We start from the raw sequence: 23,180 nt of genomic DNA, 5'->3' as shown, positions 1-23,180 counted from the left end.
CTTGGGTCGCACTTACTATTGGGCTTTAATACCATAATGTGCCATACCTGGTTTTGATAGTTGAGCCTGGAATTAGATGATTAGGCCAAAAATACATTAGATAAATTATTTGCTTATTACACCGTGTTGGTTTCCAGCCCCGTCTTCCACAAACACAGATACAAGTATCTGTGTCTACATTCACATCTGCAGACATTCACTAATGAAAACAACCCAACCCCTCCCCATTTACAAATGTTAACATTTTGACCATTACTAGAATTATAATTCTGCTAAAAATGCTCATTTACTAGTCTGTACCTGCATATGAAAATTCTCAGCAGTCAACTCTGTCTTTTGGTTGGCACACAGCAGTCTGGACAGGCATTCCTACAACCTTGTACTGATATCAAATTGACTCTTCCTGGAAAGCCACAATGCCAAATCCAAGCACTAATTTACCATTGTATATGCAGCATGGGGGACATAACATTGCCCCAACATTTTGAGGGGTGCTAATTTAATTGCTATTTAAGAGCATTGCATATTAAAATTTCATGAGTCTTTTGCTGCCACATTAGTAGAAAAATATTATGTGTCACAACATTAATAACTGTTAAACAAAATTTCTATCCTGTTTATCAGATAAAGTAGCTCCCACCAAAAGAAGCACACACACATTGTAAGACGTTTTTGAACTTCTTTTAGTATATCCACCAAATCTAAATAAAAAGTAAAGCCATCCTCCATCCTCTTATCAGAAAGAAAATGCTTATTTATGCTTTGAATTTTAATTATGCAGTTAAGATAAATTTAACTTTTTTTCAAGTTAAATATAGAAGTTTGAAATTTTTATTGTCTGTCTCCTTCCCTCAGAAAAAAGTTTTTTGCACTTACTATTCTGCATGGTGTTCAAAGTAAACAATGATAGAAGTTAGTAAGTGGAGAGCAGCTTGTTGTTTTTATAGCATAGGAGCCCTGTACTTCTGAATCACTAAGCAGCTGGAGTCTGGTTTAATTACTTAACATCAATCAAGATGTAAACCAGCACTTGGAGACCAAGGAATGCAACATTCATCTGAAACACAAAAGAAATAGCTAAGCTATTTTAGCTTCTGCCTAGACAGTTTGTACACTAGGAAAAGTCAACACATTACTTTTATACTATGTCAGTAACATAAAATAGCTAAACAGTAATTTTATGCTGTACTTGAACACATCAGTGACAATTTGTGGTAAGGGAGAAAAGATCATGAGCATATTATTTCATAAAGGCTTGTAACCTCTAACACAGAGTAAATTTGTTCAATACTACCTTCCGACAAAGAGCAGCACCAGTTTATGCTGGCACTTCCCACTCCAATAGATAGAAAGTTACAAGAAAATAAAAGGAGAGATTAAGTTGTAAACTCCAGGTTCCTGCCTTAATTTTTCACCGGCTCACTCTCGTAGCTTGTGAAATACAAATTTCTTTTATTGGGCTTTTGCTAATATACAGCAATGCTGGATTCAACTCCTTGGAGCACTGCAGCCTGTCTTTCGCAAGATCAAAGGAGATCTAATTATCCCTTCTGGTCTTCAGATCTACAGATGTAAACTACACACTCTATCTAATCTATGAAAAAAAGCAACCAGCCACCGTAGCACACAAGAACTTCTCCCTGAAGATAAAAGCAACGAGTAACCGCAGAGGACAGCTGTTAGCCACGTTACTTATTGCACTGTCGGAAGCAGCTGAGTTACTACGGCGTTGAGGGTGAAACGAGACACTGTGTGGATCTGCCCAAGTCTTCAGCACATCTCAGGTAATCATCTACAAAAGCGAAGTTTATAAATAACTGCCTGCAACGTGGAAAACATGATCAGCCAACTAGCCAGCTCTGTAGCAGCCAGTGGATGCTGAACACAAACTCTTTCACAGAATCACAGAAGATTAGGAGCCAGAAGGGACCTTGAAAGATCACCTAGTACAAACCCCCTACCAGAGCAGGATCACCTAGACTAAATCACAGTTTGTGTGCTGACATCCAACCTATTAGATATTTACTACACAAACACAGAACAGCAACAGTTCTCAACGCAGAGTTTCCAATCTAGGCACAGGATGACAGATTAAATATATACAGACAGAAAGATGCACTAGCACCTGGAAATAAGGCATCACATTTGTCTCAGCAGTGGCCACAGTACTCTTCAGGAGCAGGGAAGATTTTACATGGATTTTGAAGCAGGGCAGTTGCACATGAAAATGTGTGAAACTGGTACTATTAGCTCACTGCTACAGTGCAAATGCCACCTATAAACCAGAAATAAAATTCTTATAAAGTATGTCAAACATACTAAAATACCCATTTGCCTTTCAATATTTAAGAGGCAGGTTTGCTTGCATCCTCCTCTACTACAACCACCCAGCTTTTGAGCTGCATACAAGCTTTGCAGCCCCCTAAAACCAGGGCTACCTAGCAAGCTAGTAATTTCTTAATTTAAATATGAGGCACACAGAGTCCTTTTTGATGACTCTGCTGCTGATCATTGCTTATGTAAGGGATTAGCCATATTTAGGCCTTTTCTCTCTAATGCAACCTGTAATGAAAAAGCAGAATGCCACTGAAATCTTTATAGTTTCTTACTTATAACTGTTCTGGGGTTTCTGTCTGAAAAAGAAACTTCCCTGATAGCTTGTTCAACCGATTTCAGAGACACTTCATATCCTCAAGTGGCTCGAAGCATCTGAATAGATGAGCTAAATCAGATTATTGATATGTCCAGATATCCAGGGTCGATTTCTGAGGCCAAGTTTATGGTCAATTGGTAACAAAAGCACCAGATATAACAATGCTTCTCCACACCAAAGGGACTAACTCAGGAACACACATACACTTTTAGCAAACTATTATATCAGCAGAGATTATACCCAGGACTTCTAAAGGAGTTTCACTACATACTGAAACATACTGAATTAAAAGGGGATGCTGCCCCATGTACAGAGAGCACTGAAGACTTTCCTGTTGCAAGCAAAGTCAATGACTGAAATACCAGCACTTAACAGTAGCCAGAGATGTTTGAACATTAAGCTCTGGTCTTAACTCAAGCATGTTCTTACATACAGTTCCTATCACTGCTATTCTTCTAGCATGCCCTGTCATTAATGATAAAACAGGCCCCATGCAAGTCATGGTTTAAATATTGTTAGCAGCATTTCAGAGAGAATTCTTGTGACAGCAGAAGTCAGACGATACATCTGGCCACTTGAGTGAAAAAAAAATATTTACTCAGACTTCGGAGTGTCATTTTCATATAGAAGGGGAAGATAAAAGTAGGAGTCTTTTACAATATGAGCAAGCAAAGCAAATAGGGATTCCGCTAGCTGATAATCCAACAGGAGAGAGACAGTTATAAAACCCACTGAGCACAGTTTGGTCTAGGTAATGGTGTTGTATCTCATGCCAACAGATGGTAATTAAAAAACACAGAACGCTTAATAAAAAACTCATTGAAAAGAGAAAGAAAATAGTATTTCCAAGAAAGTGTGATGACAACGGCAGCACCGTGAACACATCAGTCGCTGTTTACCAGCACACCTTATTTTGGTTGAGTTATATTTCAAAGCACCTAAAATCATTCATTTCAATCATTCAGAGAGATCCATCTGTTATTATTTCCTCTTAGTCTGAATTATTAAAATGCACTAGACTTTTTTCCCCCAATTGTTCAGTCTACTGTGCTGTTTAACAAAGAAGAGTTTCTTTTTACAAAGACTACCTCCACCACTGGAGCCTGCCATTTACTCCTCCTGCAATGCCTAAAAGGCTCTACCACACCCGAAATGCTGATGGAGACAAGACAGTACAGAAGATAAAGATATTACAAGACATTTTTTTTTCAGGACAGAAATACACTTAACAACAGAAAGTGCTTTTTTTAAAAAAAAATCTAATGCTTTATTTTAGTGTAAGGCTACTGTATTAAATTGCAGATCACAATGCTACACCATTGCAAGAAAGCCTCCACTGAAAGTGTATTTTATATATATACTAACAAAACATGTTTTCATCACACCAATAAAGAGATACATGAAACAGGCATGGAAAGAGTAATGAAAGTATCAAGAATTATTGATATTTTGACCACACATACAATAACAGGATCACAAATGTGCAATGTTAGCAACTGCTTTCATTAAGAAATACATTCCCTGCAGTCAGCTAGATCCACAGTAATTTTTTTTTCCTCTACATAAAGATCAGAGACAGGCGCACCTGTAGTATAGTACAATACAGACAATTTAGAGATCAAGAATTTTGCCAGCAATTTGCTTAGTGAGAGCATATATTGGCTTATGTAGTCTTACAACAACAAGTTTAGTATGATACTGAAGGGATGAGAATTGGGTTTGGGTTGTTCAAGAAGTCTCATCATTTTCTTTAACCTTTTTGAAAAATCAAGCTTTTTATGTGAAGAATTTAAATACTGTATTCAGAGACAACCCTTGATTTAGGTTTCAATTTCTGCAGTAAATTGACAATACATTTAGAGAGAGTAACCTTTCAGGGAAATGCTATAAGAAGCAGAAAGAAATACCAAACACTGTTTCAGCAAAACTAATTAAATAAACCACTGTTTAATGAGCTGCTGGATCTCAGGAAGGGGAAATTATAGAAATAACAGCCATCAACTTATTTTTCATTCAGTAGCATTTCTGAGGGAGCCATGGAGAACTTCTTTATATAAAAAATATTATATTGAGAGTTCATTATTTTCTTCTCTTTTTCAGCTCAATTCCACCTACTTCTCCCCCTCCTTCCCACTTGCATCCTTAGAAGCTGGGTTAATTTCTTTTTGCTATTTCAGCTACCATTAAAATTAAAAATTTTAAAAAGGCGCTGAAATCAAGCAATTATACCAACACACGAAAGGAACCTCTTGGTAGCTGAGGCTCAGCTACAAGTAGCATCGATTTTCTGCTGCTTAAAAATGCAAATAGAACAAAAGACCCAATGAAGTGAAACAGGGAACTGTAGACAATATGGGAACACACTGATTAGAGAGAAAGAAAACAGTGAGAAGTCCAAAGGAGAGGTGTGGTATTGCTGCAGTGGAGTTTCCTATTTCATTTTTACAACAAAACAGACCACAACGATCATTAAGCAAACCACTGAAGAGGCAAGTCTTATCTCAAACAACACACTGGGTACTGCATTCTTCAAACTGTTACAGTACATTTTGTAGGAGAGATCTGTAATAGCCAATTACACAGATAACTCTGCCTGAGTCTTCATGTTCTTCCTTTAAGACATCTCACACAGAAGAAAAAGTGCAGTCACTCTTCCATGCACTGCTATATTCTATATTTCTCCACGCACCTGCTTGTAAATATGTTTTTCTATGACATCTTAATCACTTTCCCATTTGAACATCAGGTCTCAAAGTGCTATTATTACTTTTGTTTCCTCAAAGGGGTAGTGACAAATGATTAACTGGTATAGCAGTCTATCCACATGAAAGATTTCACATTTCTAATTCCACTGACATAGGACTACATTTAGTACCATATTTATTTCAAAACAGATTTAAAAGACAGCCAAGAGTGTGCTCTGAAAGAAAAATCCCATACCTGCATTGTTACAAAAGCCAGTCCTATCAAATTCAGTGGGAATTTGCACCTACATTTGTAGAGAGAATAATTTTTGCATAAACAAGCAGGGCACTGAAATATAAATTAAAGGGCCCTCCAGGCATAAAAGCCTGAAGCTCTCTAACATAAGGGCTGAAAGATGGCATTTTCTTTCCATGACATAATGCAAGTGAGGAAACAAACTTAGCCTCATTCTTTTATTTTTTTTTTTTTGTAAATGGCACAAAGATGCCATGTGTTTGCCTGTCAGTAACAGTAGGTGCCACACAGTTTTACCATATTTACATTACCTGTCAAAAGGAAATATGCTTCATACCATCAACTGAGTCACTTTCCAGTTGCTTGTCTCCAATTAACTGTGCAATATTTACTCATGTATTTACAACTTTCAAAAATTAATGTTTATTCTTGAGTCACCTTTCAGTGGTTTATGGATAAGCTAATTCATATGTTGCAATAAACATATAATTGACCGGGAAACAATTCTATGAATCCCAAACCCAAGCAACCTTAGATCAAGAGTTTCATCCTTAGATCAAGAGTTTCATAATATGCTTTCACTTCTGAAACTATGTGCTTCTGTTCCTCCAATAGCATATGAATTGCTTTTAAGACCTGAAACTGAAGATATTTGCACATAACTTGATTTTTCCCACACTAACTTGTTTCCATAGCTGGTGCTGTATTTTTGTTAAGTATTAGATTTAGACCTGCATATGGTCACTTATCTCCTTATCAAAAAAATCTGAAGTGATTATACTTTATGATGGCTTTAAGGAAATGCTACATAACTGGGGATATCAGAACCAAGTAATTCGTCCTAGATTCTCTCAGGCACAGCATAACTTTTGAGCCTGAACTAAAACCAGATACATGTATCTGAAATGGCTACCCACTTTTATTACACAGAAAATTACAGAGATGTAACTATTCCACAGCCCTAAATGTGATCCTTAGTTCTATGTCTGCATATATAACATTCAAGTCCTACTAACATGTGTAACCAGCGCATAGATATTTGTTCCCTAGGACTTTGAAACAAAGAAAGAAAAATCAGCTTTTGTCTAAATAATTCAGGGAAACTGACTGGCCTTCAGCATCCAGCAACAGGGGTAACCAGTGAAATGCATCACAACTGCTGGCTTTTCAACCACCTCAAATGCTAGCAGAACGCACAACCCAACAGCAAAAGGAACATGAAAATATTTTTCATTTCAAAATATTTGGGAATATGTGTTACCTAAATGCCAATATTCCAACTGCATGAAAAAACACAGAGGTTTTACCAACTTTTTACCAAACCCTTATATCTCACATGTGGGCTGATCTCTGCCATTGTTTCAAGCCTTTTAATAAACAACATACAAAGTAAATTCTCTAAGTGAACAGTTCTCAGACTCTAAAACAATTGGGCTCTGATGCTTCAAAAGGACACATTTAAATTAATATTTTATCCAGTTTTTCCTTTAATCCAATTTATTCAGTTTTGAATCTAAAAACCAAAGTCTTAAAAGAAACAATGACTTCCATTTTCTTCCACTCTAGCAGAGATTCAATTCAAGCCATATTTGGGGACTTGTTTTGTCCCCAAATCATGACCTATAGCAATCTAGGGAGATTTTAACAAACGTTACATCCAAGAATTAAGGAGGCAAAAGGGTTACAAGTTAGTAAAAGACTAGGGTGTTAAATCGGTAACGTTTTTCAGCTGATACACATTGCCTATATCCTAGGGTCTAGTGCAAGTAGTTAATAGAAAAAAAACCCTTAGAATTTAGACAAGCAGGACTTAAAGTGATGGAGTACACACCTTATTGTTTGAAATGTATCAGTGAAGGTGGCAATGAGGAATAACTAAATTCCCAAATCCAAAACAGAAAATGGAAAATCCTAGGACACAAACTTATTTCTCTTTAAGAAAAGCCTGCAATGTGGTAAATTAAAGTTTAAAAAAAAAAGCTATGCAAAGGAAGCTTCTAGATCTGGTTTTGCGCTCTGTTGTTCTTGTCTAAAGGCTTGAGGAAAATTTATGACTTCCTTCTCCTGTTAGTGCCACTAAGAAATCTTCCAGACTACAAGTCTCCTAAGTCCTTTGCCTACAAATATATGTACATATAGGTGGTTTGGCTAAAAATGCAAGTCCTTTTGTTTGGGGGCAGGGAAGTCTTCCTCCAAATCTACTTTTTTTTAAAAAATGCCCTTCTGAAGTGGCTATTAAAAGTACATTCATGCTTCTCAGCTATTTATATTGCATAGGAAAACAGCCTGAAAATTGGCAGCAGGCATTTCTGCATGTTTTGTACCTCAGAAATATAAGTTTGCCAAGAACTTTCATCTCTGGTTTCACTGCAGAAATCCTCAGATTTCTAGGAACAGGAAGGGAAAATATTGTCTCATTCCTCTGCTAGAGTACGTACTGTAACACATCTGCTATGGTAAATAATAAGCATTTGTCAGGAGTTTGAATGGAACAGTGATAGAAGCTTATTTTTTAAAGGCATTTGAATATACATCTTTTTCAACTCTATTCTAGAATAATCTGAGAACCTGGTGATAACTTTTTAGCATAAAAGACGTGTGGTAAATCTTCTTTTAAAAGGAAAAAACCCAACAAAATTAAAAAATACAGGCCTATTCCAGATTGGTTTTTATATACCATAAAGCACTATAAAGATCATCTTTTCTTCCAATGCAGATCATCATTTGACCATTAGAGGAGGTGCTGCTGAAATGGAAAGGCTGGTATTTCATGTAAGCAGTATTTCAAAATTTGCACTTTACAGCTATTTCACTAGAAAATGTTGGAGGCAGTAATTTAATCTCAATAGGCAAGTACTCCCACACACTATCTCCATGTGAAAATCTTGAGGCTATCAACCACCAGCTGCCCACAGACATTAGCAAAAAAATAAAGCCTTGTGTCACAGCCAAGTGAACTTTTCTTTAGGTCAACACAAAGATTTACTGGCACTCAGAACAGTATACACCAACTTCAAGGTAAAAAGAGTTTGACGCAAATATCTGAGATAGCCCTATCAGCTCCATATTTCAGCTCCTCCCACCTGAATTGGCTTCTCTTGCCTAAGTCAACTAATGCACAACTCAATAGCCTTGACTTACTGTGAGATGTGAGTTATTGGGGTCAACAGCGTCTCACCCTCCAGGTCAAGCTCATCGGCAAAGCTGTTGGTTCTGATGAAGGGTCCTGTGTTCACATCTAAAAATGTCGGGCTTTTTTTCACTGTGAGGAAACATGCAGATAACAGTTAAGGCAACAGCTTTCAGCTTTTCTGAGAAAGGTCTAACACTCATTTGGAACTTCAAAATACTGTACATTTTAACAGAACATTGAAAACCAAAGTTGCTACCAAAAAAACCCTGCATACACCTCAGAGTTCATGAAATGTAAAATTTCAACCGTTCTTCTACCAAAAGATTTTCCATTTCTGTTGATGACCTTTCTCAGAAAAGCTAATTTTTGTGGTTATTCAAATTCCTCATACACTAAAATACAGAGGTACCTATATCACAGGCAGCTTCATGCATTATAAAGCTACAATACTCAGCTGCAGACCACCGTTCCACAGCAACAGCATGAGTGCTATTCCATGGGAAGGTCAGTTCCTTTTTATATCATCTCTACTTTGTGTTTTAGCTTGTAATACCAGCTCCTAGAGTGTAGCTACGGTGACCAAGATGAGGAGACCAGGCCTAAATCAACAAAGGAGCCTCGTCATTTTCACCATGAGCAGTCAGTTCATGCCTATCACTGTATGAGCCAGTCTAATGGTTCCCAGTCTCTCTCACACTTAGGTACAATGATGCCTCATCTTTGACCCTATTAAGCAGAGTATTGTAGATTTTCTTTTTAAACTCACGCTTCCAAATTCTGCCAGACTCTTAAAAACACTAAGTTGTTGAGGTAGGTTTTTTCCAGCACAGTCCAAATGTGTTAAGCCACAAAATTTGTCTACACATAAATCCACTATTGTATTTGAACATGACTGAAAATGAATTTTATAGATAATAAAAGCAACAAGTAAAATTCTGTCAGAATCATAGGTAGACTGACACCATTATAGAAATCTTTATCTGTGCAACTGTCTGGATCATTTAATGAAATAATTATAGCATTGCTATCTATGAAGTCTCTATTGTATTAAATGAAATACTTTATAATATAACAGCAAATAATGCTATGCCAAAATGCAACAGAAAAGCTAACAAAATACAGCAGAAATAGTTAACTTAAATGTATCTGAGTTTAATGTGAATGGAAATGAGAATATCAAGAAACAGATGTTTTTAAAATGCAGTCATTTTACTCAGGTAGGAAGATTTCTTCATATGGCAGGAATGGATTTGAACTTTAACAAATAATCAGAAGAGAAAGCCTTATTATACCATCAGGCACTTGGTCATTCAAAATTACAATGGGAAAGTCCAAAAAACATAATAGGAGAGGAAGACCTCTGAAATCACAGAAAAAATGATGAAAAAAGGGGACAACTGTTTTGATATAAAATTATATATTAAAGACACATTAAAAGCCTGAGATACTTACAGAACTTAAAAATGAAAATTCTATACTAAGTTTCTGCAAATGTCCTGAACTTGGCCAGGGCAGCTGACCCAAAGATATTCTGTATCATGTGAGATCATGCTCAGCATATCAAGGCAGGGGAAGGAGATGTGTTCAGAGTGATGGTACTTGTCTTCCCAAGTCACCATTACGTGTGATGGAGCCCTGCTTTCCTGAACACCTGCCTGCCCATGGGAAATGGGGAATGAATTCCTTGATTTGATTTGCTTGTGTGGCTTTTCCTTTACCTACTAAACTCCCTTTATCACAACCCAGGAGTTTCCTCACTTTTACCCTTCTGATTCTCTCCCATCCCAGTGGGATGGGGAGCGAGCGAGCAGCTGCGGCATGATACCTGGTTGCCAACAGGGTTTAAGCCACAGCAAAGGCTCAAGCAGACCACCAGGGACCATATGCTGCCACAGCATATTTTTTATGTATAAAAATAAATTCATAGCCATTTGACTTTGGAAGACTACTCCTCACAAAGCAGTGTTAAAACAAATGCTGTTAAAATAAGACACTGAATTTCTAAGTAGGTACCCTAAAGAAAAAAAAAAGGAAGTTTTAGAAACTCATTTTCAGTGGATAACAATGAATGAAAAGAAACAAGAAACAGATGTTAGCAAGGAATATTTACTATAATTCAGGGATCCCTAAGCTTTATTTTTTCTCTTTTTGATGGGTACCCGTGGCAGCTATGGTAACACAGGCATGAATAGCCAGCTGATAATGTTGAGACACATACTACTCTGAAGTGGCAGAAAATACACTCCCCACAATATGACAACCCCTGCTTTGAAACAGAAATTCTGAACTTCCTGGAAACATTCAAGGCCAGGTTGGATGCAGCTTTGAGCAACGTGTTCTAGTTGAAGATGTCCCTGCTCATTCCAGGGGGGTTGGACTAGATGACCTTTAAAGGTCTCTTTCCCACCCAAATCATTCTATAATTCTATGATCTTTCAATTAAGATTACAATCACAGTAAGAAGAAACTACTCATGGGTATTCTATATTACCAATACAATTTTATAAGCAATATGACATGTATGCACAGTTGTTTTTCTAGTAGTGGGTATTTGGCTAGCACGACAGAATATTTTACACTTCCTCTTTTGCAAGTACAGACACATTTTAAAACACTTTAAAGCATTTATTTCACTGAAAATCTGAGTTTAATGCATTTATGAAATATCTCTCTTCTGCAGAAAATGTCAGGGTTTTTTATATAAACATTTTCAATTTACAACTTGAAAAACTTTCTTAACTCAAAATTCTACTGACATGCCTATGGTTTCTTGAAAAAACAGCACTATAATTTTCAGTGCCACAGGAGGCAACTCCAGACAGAGCATTGCAGAGATTTAGTAATTAACAAAGGTGATGAGGCAATGAATTATTATGAGCTTTACCTGGAGAGGAAGGAGCGCTGGAAGACTGCTGGTCTGTGGAAAAGGATGGCCAGGAGCGCTGACAATCTGAGTCAGAGTAAAGATGCACATAAAACAAAGAGATAGAAGATGGAGGAGAGAGAAAAACAAAAGAAAAAAAAGTTCCAGACAAGTATGTCTGCATCTCCTCAGCTGCCTAAAATACAGTATATTGTACAGGAGACCTTTAAAAACAAAATTAAAAAGTACTGCAGAAAAAAGTTTGTATGAAACTCTTCTAGTGTGCATTATATGTTAGCAGAACATTAAACCCTCAGCAGAGGAGCCATCATGTCTCTTCAAACATGTTTTTCATTACAGTGTCACCTGCTGCAAGATATTCCTCCCTACGTGTGAATCCTATTCTAGATGTTCACCCCTTCCTGACTTCACGGTTTCCTCAAGCATTTTCCTTTCCAAAGGGTACAATCTCATACAGGTTGGATCCCTCTTGTTCTGGCTCATACCCACGGTGTAGCTAGCTTCTGGTCAGCTTTCAGCGATGCCAAGTGGACAGACCAGTACTGCCACCCAATGTTTGAAGCTGACGGACATCCCATAAAAGGGGGTGGAATTCTCTGACTGCACAAGGATGCTGGCAGGGAAAATAGATGGGGCATCCAGGAACATAAAGACTTGAACTTAAGTTGGCAGATGAAAGTCAGAACCAGAATTTACTGAATACGAGAGGGCAGCACATGGATGCGTGACTGGAGGCCGAGGGCCACATTAAAGCTCAATCAGCAACCTTTATTCTTTAAATTCCTCAGTTCTCGTTTCTGAATTTTTGACTTGGCAGCTTCAGTTTTCTGCGTAGGCAGTCTGATTCACAGTAGATGCAAACAAACTCTTTCCTTCCTTTATTTCCTTCTTTATTTCTTTCTTGTGAGAGCAGTGTTAGGTAACCTCTGAGGTATACTGACATCACACTACCTGGCTAGGAAATTGAAATTAAACCTATGGTGGCTGGCAAAGCTCCTCAGGTATTTCCCCATGATGAAGGGATTTCTTGGTCATGTAAAACAGGTGACTTTGTGGCTCGTGCTGCTCTCCTGAGCTTGTTCCACTGTGTTCATCCCTCATGTTACAGAAGAAAAGCGGAAACTGGAAAAGGGCATAAATCAGTGACTCTTCAGAGGGAGTCAAAGAGATAAAGTTTGTTTTCTGCTATTTTGCCCCTTTAATTGGGCCTGTGTTTCCACATGGATTCAGAGGAGAAACTGAACCTTGTATTTTCAATTTAATCCAAGCTAGAGCATTCATGCACTCAATTACTGAAAAGAAGCCTCTACTGTCTTTAGCGGCTGCAGAGCAGACAATTTACAGGTGGCTCACAGCAGTCTCACTAAATAACAGAGGTTTTGTGCCTAAACCTAACTCTAATCCTTGAGTCTTTGGGGAACATTCAATTGTTAAGAAAGTGCCTAAGCAAGCACATTAGAAACATCACAGGACTACATGGCTGCTTAAGTGATCACAAAATCCAGACAAACAGTAAAATAAATTATTTAATTTATGGGTCCCCATCTGTTCACAAATATCTACAGAGCATTTTTACAGGAACAGATGCATGCACCTCAGAATATTGAGGTCAAATCTGAAAAGTTTTCTTCCATCCCGATCTATTTGTTTAGAAATGCTCAGATAACTACTGGATGAATTATACTTTATTTATATGCAGATTATCTTTTTCTATTGGTTAGGTATACCTGAGCAATTTTTCTTAATTATAAACACCCCTCTGAGATCATCTACTAATATAAATGAGAGCTCATTTTTGATTTGTAATGAAACTGTGGGTGCAATTGTACATTTTTGTCTGTCTACATCTCCTTGTCCGCAAAAGATTTCTTAGAAACTATACGGCACTAGACACACATGAACAGCACAGCAAACATTACATTGTCATAAGCTGGCATGCCATAGATAGAATTATTTTCCTCAACTTACCAAGCAATTTTAACATTCCTGTTTGTCCTGTATACTTGTAAGAGTTTAGAAAGAGCAGAACACAGATAAAAAAGAAAAAAGGTAAGTGTCAGAAGAAATTAGAGAAAATTCTTTTATTAAAAGCTATAGAGATGATTTTTGAAATAGCAGTAGTAGGCTGCCTGTAAGTCATACTGCCATTTAATCAACGTAGAAACTCAGTGATTGATAAAAGGTAGGACTTTATAAATATTCTAAGCATTTGTATAGCTCATTCACAGGACTGTTTTAAAGAAAGGTACCAGTACTCGAAGGCTGAGACACAGACTAAACTTAGTACTTGCCCACCTCTTAATGGCTGCGTAATTTCTATCACCAGATGCAATTTGCAATCATTTCTTAACAGAGGCCAGGAAAGAGTGGAAAAGCATGGATGTGACAGAAGACAAGACAGAAGCGTACCAAAAAAAGTGCGAGACTTTCTGCTTGAATTAAAATATGCCTGGTGCCAGCCCGCATTGCTATCTTATTTTAAAGGTTGTTAAATTTAATCAGGTCAGCCAAATTCTTGAGAAGAAACATAAGTACTTAAGGTATCTATAATCAATAAAACACACTTTAAAACTTAAACCTCATTCTTGCTGCCAAAATTCGAGCAATGCACATTAAAATCTTCTAATAAAAGTTCATTTGTAAAAAAGCCATGTTGTAAATTCAGTTTTGAAAGTTCATTACAGCTAAAGTAACTATAACCAAGCTATTAATTATAACATGACTATCAAAGTCCTTTCTTCTTTTTCCTCATACTGCACCATTTTGTACAGTGACAGTTAATACAGATGGATCCACATTTATCTTAAGTACTTCTGCTTTCAAAATTTGATTCACAGCCTACTCCACTGAGCAGATGGCTGGAGCACGTGATGGTTTCATGTAGCAGACTATGTTCAGCACAGCCAAGACGTGTCAATCCTTTTTGGTTGAGGTACAAGCACAATAGCAACACATCTTGGGTAAGTTTCACAGGGAAAAGCTGACAGCTAATCCCTATAGTTTTAATCAATTGTAGTATTGGGGAATGTATGCACCAGCCTCAGAGACAATACGTCTTCTGGTAGGTAGAAATGACAAGTAATTTTAGTTTTTCTGCAGTGGAGCAAGCTCATTAGAAGGAATGCTTGAATCTCATCCAAACAAGCCAGCAACCAAAGTCAAAAAGCAAAGTATTCTTAGTTTAGAATGGCAAGAGCTTGTTCTGTCCTCAACCTCCCTCCTACGGATAGTAAAGAGGACCTGTGTGTAAATCACTAATAGAAATCATTACAGTTACTTTTGTTTTATAATGGAATTTCTTACCAGAATTTTCATATGATTCAAAACTGAATTCAGGTTTCCTGTCATCCGTCACGTGGTCATAAGTGATGTGTGGAACAGTTAACATCCTATCTGGTGAAGAAGGCCCATTGTCCTTGTCTAACTTAAATTTCTTCTTTTTAACCTAAAAAATACATGTACATTAAATTACTCAAATCAATTGACATTAAATTGTTTCTTCGGTAATATTTTCAACAATAATGCAATTCCCAATGAGCTGCAACCAGTCTAAAAAACTGCTTGATCCATTACATTTTTATGTAAGAGTTCCCCCATCCCGCAAAAACTGGCTAATCACTAATATTCTTCACACTGCCATTAGAAAATCCCTTGCCTGCAGTTAAAAAAAAAATAAAATCTGCTGGCTCTGCAGCAGTTTAAATAAATCCATTCTAGAATCTATTTACCACTTTATGGATGCAATAAATCATCCCTTCAGTAAAAATCAAACAGATAAATTGCTACAGAACTCAGGTGAACCGGGGATACTAGGAACGATTTTTGCACAACAGCCTCTCTTTCCAACTTGAGACTGCCATGCACCCCACTTATAATACAGAAGATGAAGTATTGTCAGAATCTTTCAATTGTCCTGTTGCTGTTTTTTAAACAAAAACATTCTTAACTTACAGAACCAGTTAATATGAAAATACTACTGTATGTAGGCACAAGAAGTCTTCACTGTATAAGGTTATAAATCCACAAAATCAATAGGTGAGAGAAGCAACAGTTTTGTTGTGGGTTTTATTTAAAAAAAAAACAACCAAACAAACAAAAACAAACACAACAAAACCACACCACAACTAAAAGTTGCTGGTTTTGAAATAATGATTTTCTTCTTTCCCCTTTGCTTATAGTTTTCCAAACAACTGTAAGCTACTGCCTGATGTGCCTGAGTTAGATCATTATTATTCTTTTGCAAAACCATAGATCTATTAAAAAAGCCAAGATGGGGAACTGTAATAAATTATGTTATAGTTTAAAATATTTGTATGCTGAAAATCTCAAAACTGAAATAAAAATGAAACATTGAAACCAAATAATAATCTATATGAAAATCACAACAAATAGCCTCTATTGAGTAAATAAACTCAATCTAATTAAAATTTTTAAATTACTGTAACAGGAAGTGTTAGTTACTGGTACCATCACTGATTTCTTTGGTTTTGGACTGGGTGACAGCAAATGATAATTTCTGGCAGGTTTTCGAATGTATATTTTCCATGTAGAAGAGTCTGGGTTTTCTGCTGCATAGCATCTCCAGGCAGTCTAGAACAAAAGTTTTAAGCAAGAGGACAATTAACGCAATCAGATTCATCGCTATCTGTACTACAAAGTAATTTCAAATTAGCACACCAGTCCCTATTTAACAGTATTCTTGAATTTTCCCACTGGAAACAAATGCAGCATGTTTAGAATCCTTGTTTAGTAAACAGAAACCACAAACTGGGCAAGCCAGAAAGGAAGATGAGTCTTTTCAAGTAAAACTGCTGTTCACATTAGCAAGCAAACAAATGAGAGAATTCTAGACTGGACTCAAAGTACTGGGGTCAAATTTCTTGCTCTGCCCCACTTTCCCTCTCTGAGCATTTTGCCTATAGCATCCTGTGTTTCAGGCTCCTAACAGAAATTGTTCTTCCCTGCCTCACAGGAGTACTACCACTGATCACAAAGAGAAATGAGACTGAAAGCATGAGGGAACAGCACCAACAGTTAACCAGGACCCAACACCCAAAACCAATCCTCCCTCCTGCTAATCGACAATGATTAAAGTGCCAAGACAAAAAGGAGGAAAAGCAGGGCTAGGAAATGTGACCAGAGACAAACAATACTGCATTCTCTCTTAAATATGTAAACATATCAGAGTTGATTTATAATTAAGACTCCAAATTAAAAAGGAAGATCCTCACTTATGCACTACGTGAAGAAAATAGGACACACAGATATCTACAAAAAAATCTAAAGTAGGAAAGGCCAGAAAACATTAGATGAAAGAAACAAAACAAAGCAGAACAACAGAGGAAAGAGAGAGCAGTTGGAAAGTAAAGGACTAGACAATCACCATATAATTCCCATCATGGTTTTTAGGACATTGAAAGAAACAACTGGCTGCTAGAAGAAAATGGAGTAGTTACAGGAAAAAGTATCACTCCAATCCTTTCAGTTGCTGTCCTATCTTCTACTTATTTCATAAAGCTCTTGGTTTAAGAATAATCTTTTTGTAAGTTACTTGTAGAGCACTTATTACATTGGGCCTTTAGAAGACTATTGGTAAACCGTAACTATCACTATTAAGAACAGGTAGTCAGCAACTTGTCTATCCTCCACTCCTTAACGTTACAGATGGAGCCAAGTACAACATTCTGGACATGCAGTCTCAGGCTCCCCCATAATTTGGGGTTGATTTCCCAAAAGAATCAGTGGGAACACTAAAAATCCATTCTTTGCAAAAACGTACCTTTTTTCTGACTACACAATCCAAATGAAACACACTGAGTCTGAAGATTTTTGGCTAATCTCTGGCTATAACCAGGGTCCTAAATTTAAACCTTTTTCACATTAACTCTGGGACCGTTTAGTTTCAAGCATAAACTTTACAGTTAGCTACTGTTTCCATAAAGAGCCTGACCTGGAAATCCACATTCACTCATGAAGCTAGAGAAATAAGTCATATGAGAACTCAAAAATGACACGGCTTAAGCATACATTAGATTTTTTTTCAAGAATTTGATCCCTGTGCTTCTAAAGCTACATGTAGATACTCAGTGAGGAAGGAAAATCTAGAAAAACCTAGAATGAAGCCATATTCATTATTCTCCAGGGTGAGATGCTGCTCCATCGAGGTCCAGGATACAATCCCATTGACCTTACTGACACTGAACTGCAACTGTATTTTAAAGAGGGGAACAAAATTTTTCTGCCTGTATGTTACCCTACTAATTTTGCAGAATTCCAGTGGTTCCCAACCATATATCCTGGAGTTGAAAAGTTCAGACAAGATTTTCCTATTTAATAGGACTTAGTTCTCCTAAATTTGAGATTTATAGAATTTATTTGCCCCAAGGACAATGAAGCATATCTGACATTTTTCCTTATAAGCAACTATGTATTTTTAAAAGTACTATTTTACATAAAGCCTCCTCTCTGTTCTTTATTACTGTAAGCACAACATTTCATAACATCTTCTCCAAGTAAATTGTTCAATAACTACAAGATAGCCTTCAGCTTTGATTTCAACCAGCTGAATTGCACAGTTTGTACTGACTTAGGAGCGAGCTTTTCTTCTCATTAGTTTATATTAAAGGTGGTATTTCCAAAACTATTTAAAATGCATCTAATACGCCTTTACAATTTTTAATGGGAATCAGGCATGGAAATACTTCCAACAGTCTTGACAAAAAACTATAAATGGAAAGAAATTAAACTATGAAAAATGCAGGAACTCAGTACCTGAATGAGAGAGGCAGCAGCTGGAATTTGACGGTTGAAATGCTTCTGCCTTTGTTTCTGTTGTACCTTTAGGGCAAAGCCTGAACCAAGAATTCCCTGTGGGAAGAAAAGAAAAAAAACCCATAGAATTATTTTTAATTTAATTTTATTTTTTTTAAGGAGTGAAAAACACGACACGCAAGCTTGCCAATTTATGTTGTATTAATAAGCTTCTATTCAGCATCATAAAACCTAACTAATTATTTAGAGGAAATGACTTAATACTGTTAAGTTGTTAGACTCAGTTAGTATTACTTGTTAAAATCAACTACGAATATTGTTATGCCCTGATCCAAAGTCTGCAGTCAGCTGGGCTTGAATGTTAAAGAGCGAGCAGAAATTATATTTCATACCCTCTAAAAGCCTCATAAATGCTTGTGCAGGGGAGTGACAGAACGGGGAGAAATAACAACCTGATGGCTTAACTCCATTTTTATGGGAATAAAGCTTTGGCAGGGCATGATTCTGGTCATGAGAAAGACCTTTTAACTGTAGTAGGGTAATTTCTATTTCCATATGGTAACCCATGGTGGGAGGGGAGGACACAGAGGAGAAAAAGGTTCAGCACAAGGCCATCCAATCCACTCTTAGGACAAGGGGCACAGACTAATGCCACTGAAAGGTGCACAACCCAACATAGCCTCCCTGAATGCAGTGTAACTATTAAGTCAAAAATTAAGTATAGAGTGAGTAATTTCTGTAGTAATTTGCATAGCTCTGAACATATTTAACATAGGTTTCAGTAACAGAAAAATGAATTCTTCTATAAATCAGCTTACACGCCTACACCTACTCAACAAAAGCAGAATTCATTGTCTACCTATGGTAGTTGAGGTGTCAGACCAGCCAGCAATCTTGTCTCAACCTCTAAGAACTGTATTAATCATCACCTGTTTTGAAAGGAACGGGAAAGACTTTTCCTATTACATTCATTTGGTAAAGATCAAAGAGTTGGAATGTAGCAGGGGGCAGAGGGAGGGGGGAAGAAGAATATGCTTTAAAGGTAAACTGATGCTGAAGAGGTTAAATATCTACACATAATTACTCTCTGCAAAAGGTTGTGTACCTTTCAAGTGACTGACTGCATTTAAAAAGCCACTGGATTTTTAATAGTTACTATTTCACGTTGTAAAGAATTTTTGTGACCATACTGGTACAGAAGTGTATTCTTCTCATCCATCCTATATGTAAACCTGCCACCTCCCTGCCCCAGCTACACTAACATCTGCAAATGCAACTGTTGGTGTCACTGAACAGAAAAACTTGCTAAAAAATAAACATTTTTAACAGCACAGTTCAGGTTGCACAAACATTTGAACAGCACAGTTCAGGAGTATGGTTAAATTTGTGAAAAAAATGCCATTAACTACCCCTGGTACTGAACATTTTGGGTTTTGCTGATTTTGAATTTGTCCTTGGTATTCCTTGTTTCTTGTTAGAAAGTACCTGGTACTCTGTTGTCAGTGCAAACAAAGTGCCATAACACTTTTAAAAGCTCAGCCCTAGGTCACTTTTAAAATTGGACTTTGGCCATGGACAAATTGGGTAAAGAGCTATACCAGCATCCCCCACTCTTTACTGTTGTCTCTCTGCCAGTGACATCTTTTCCACAGCTTTGCTAGAAGGATGTGTGTAAGAACTCTACAGTTCACCCTGAACCTAATCAATTGAGTACACTATGAGTGAACGCCTTAAAAAGAAACATCACTAGGCTACTGAGCCCAGATGTAATTAGCATGAGAAATAATTTCCTTTCCAATTCTGAGATGGGCAGAAATAGTAGTTTAAATTCAACATCCCTTACACTGCATATTTACTTTAACTACTTATAGAAGCTTTTTTGCTTCTACAAGCTACATGTATTTTAACTACAATATAAAAGTTAAAAACAAAGCTTTTACAATATCATGCTAAATTAGATGTTAAAGAGTCAGTAAGAAAGTTTTCCTCTGACAACTAATGAGTCAAATTGCCAGCAAAAGCACAGGATAACCTACCGCAGGTAGTGCAAAAAATGAAATTGCAAATACTGAAAAACAAGATGCAATGGTTTTTCCTATCCAGGTCTGAGGCACTTTATCCCCATAGCCAATAGTTGTAACAGTCACCTGTGAAGAGAATTACATAAAGCATTAGAGTGAGGATTAATGTGGCGGCTTTTGGTGGTTGTTCTTTCTTCCTTTTTTAATTTAAAGAAACATTAGTTGCATTCCTAACTCTCCCACTGACAACCTGTGCAACATTAATGAAGGTAACTCTCTTCTCCAGGTTTGCTTCCCCACCTATAACAGATAGAAAAAGGTACAGGAAATTTAATTACAATAAAATACATGTTTAAATCTTGTAAAGCAAAACCATTAATTTAAGTCTTCATGACTCAGGCATGTTTAGAGCATATGAAGTTACAGGGATATGGGCTGCCTGCCCATGTCATACATTTTCCTTAGGGAGAAGCTGCCAACAGTTCTGAACTGCTGATTTTCTTTATGGGCTGGAGATGTTTGCTGAGAGTATTACAGGATTGCTGCATAGAAAAAGAGTGTGTGTGTGTATATATATATAGTAACCATGGACTAGAACTGAGGTCAGACATTAAACATTCTAGAGAGTAACATTGGCATAAATAGCAATAGAGGCTAAAAAATTTCCATGCAGTAGAGATCCTGAAAACATAGTCTAACAAATCAGTAAATCATATAGCACATCAAGAGCAAGCACAGATAATTTAATGCACACATGCAGGAAACATCTGTTGAGTTTGGGTTTCAAAACACTGAAGTAAAGATTACCACCAGGGTGATGTAGCATAACAAGGCTTAATAAGTCATTATTTGAATGAGCTCAAGGAAAGAATGGATTTGTTTGGAGCAGGAGCATACACTTGGCATTGGAGAGCAATTTAAATTCACTTATTGTCCCATTTTCAGCTGTGATAAATTTAATTTCTTTCTAGTAGCTGATATAGTGCCATGGTTTGGATTTACTAGGAGAATAACACTGATAATACACCAATGCTTGTAATTGTTGCTAGGTAGTTGTATGTCTACACCAAGTCAAGGACTTTTCAACTTCCCACACCCTGCTAGGTGTACAAGAAGCTGGGAGAGCACAGCCAGGACAGTTGACCCAGGCTGGCTAAAGGGATACTCCCTACCATGTAATGTCATGCTCCAGATACAACTGGGGATGCCAGATGAGCCAGAGAGCAAGATCCCAGACTGGGCATTGTCTTGCCTTTTTTCCTGCAGATAGGGAGCAGTTTAATTTGTGCATCACTTGTTTTATTATTATTGTTATTCTCTTTCTTTGTTATCCTATTAAACTGTCTTTATCTCAACCCACAAGTTGTTTTTTTCAATTCTCCTCCCCTATCCCACTGGCAGAAGAGGGGTGAGTGAGCAGCTGCGTAGTGCCTGGCTACTGTCTGGGGTTAAACCATGAAACCTATGCCACAAGCTATTTCTGAATTTGGAAATTAGAGAGATTCTTATCTGGGACTTTGAAGAAGCCAAACTAAATCATGAAACCACATGAAGCTCTCAAGCAGTTGAGGTAGCAGTTGAGGTATACCTCAACTGCTGGCTGTTGCGATTTTCTTCTGACAACACAGGCTTCAGCTGCCCAGGACACAGAGGATGTTGGTCCCAAGCAATAATCTATACTGGCCATTCCCATTTTGTCCGGCAGGGTAGGAAGCTTCCTCATCACATTTTCAACCCAGGCTCCAGAGAGGCAGCAGACTGCCCTAAGAGGTGCGTCAGGTCAGTAAATTGGGCCTTCTGTTCCACTCAGGAGAGGGTCTCCTATGACAATGACCCATCTTCTTTCTTCATGGAAGTCATTTTGACACAGCTCATAGGCCAACTTAACCTCAGTAACCTCCAAGCTAGATGAACCATCGTCCTCGTCATTGTTTGGTTCCACTTGCAGAACCTCATATCTATAATGCAAGGTCACCTGGGAAGGTGAGGCAGTCATAGAGGAGGTGCATCTGCTGCTCCGGGCAAGAACTTGTCAGAATTGTGCCCCATCCCTTAAGTTACTGTGTTCAGCCAAGCAGAGAAAGGATAAGGAATCTTCCATATCATCTATCTTGTCACAAAATCCTAAACTGTAGTTACAACTTCCTGTTCAAAAAATGTGGTCTGCAAAAGCAGATATAATTCTGAGAGAAAGTTATGTCCTTTGATACCTTCTTACATAAAAGACTATGGAAGAAGATAGTGGTTTATGCTTCAACTATTCTGTGTTACAATCTTAACTTCATGTTGAAATGTTCATTAACTAGAAACATGAAAAGAAATTAGTGCTTTTGAGCTGACTGAAGTAAAGCTGAAGAAAAATTCACATACAAATAAAAAGTATTTATCTCCCCTTTCCCACCCCCACCCTGTCTATCCCTTCTGAATTGAGTACAAGAGGCATCAGTAACACAAGAAAATATTTTCTGTGCTGTTTTCTTAGGAGCTTTTAAAAAACATTTTGGAAATTGGGTTGCAAATCGAAGTGTGTACTTAAATTAACATAATTCTCCACCCTCATGACAAATCCATTGTAATCCAAAACTGCATTTTCTTCCCCCTCCTCCCCCAAGATAGTTGTTGAAACCTTACATGCCAAGTTTCTGCCCTATATGAGTTTTTACAGCTCGATAATAACCCCCTAAAGAGTACAATACTAATTTTACAGTTGTAAAATAGGATCTTATATATGGAAATACTGACACAACTTCTACTCTAGCATAGTAAATATGTGGATAT

The 23,180-nt window shown here is 37.3% G+C and overlaps 1 protein-coding gene across 1 annotated transcript in view; it reads right to left on the bottom strand.

Moving 5' to 3' along the window:
• Positions 1-23,180, bottom strand: part of KCNQ1 (potassium voltage-gated channel subfamily Q member 1) — a gene marked incomplete at both ends in the record, with an annotated part of 343,099 nt that overhangs the window by 221,625 nt on the left and 98,294 nt on the right. Inside the window, 7 exons of the mRNA XM_084262844.1 lie at positions 8,735-8,855; positions 11,611-11,676; positions 13,579-13,605; positions 14,914-15,055; positions 16,078-16,200; positions 18,382-18,477; positions 20,418-20,528. Of these exons, the coding sequence (XP_084118970.1) occupies positions 8,735-8,855; positions 11,611-11,676; positions 13,579-13,605; positions 14,914-15,055; positions 16,078-16,200; positions 18,382-18,477; positions 20,418-20,528 (686 nt within the window). The remainder of the gene's footprint in view (positions 1-8,734; positions 8,856-11,610; positions 11,677-13,578; positions 13,606-14,913; positions 15,056-16,077; positions 16,201-18,381; positions 18,478-20,417; positions 20,529-23,180) is intronic.

This window comes from Gallinula chloropus, assembly GCF_964237585.1.
Source record: "Gallinula chloropus genome assembly, chromosome: 4".
Classification (NCBI taxonomy): domain Eukaryota; kingdom Metazoa; phylum Chordata; class Aves; order Gruiformes; family Rallidae; genus Gallinula; species Gallinula chloropus.
Note: the sequence above shows the minus strand (reverse complement) of the source record. Positions and strands in the feature narration are given on the sequence as shown.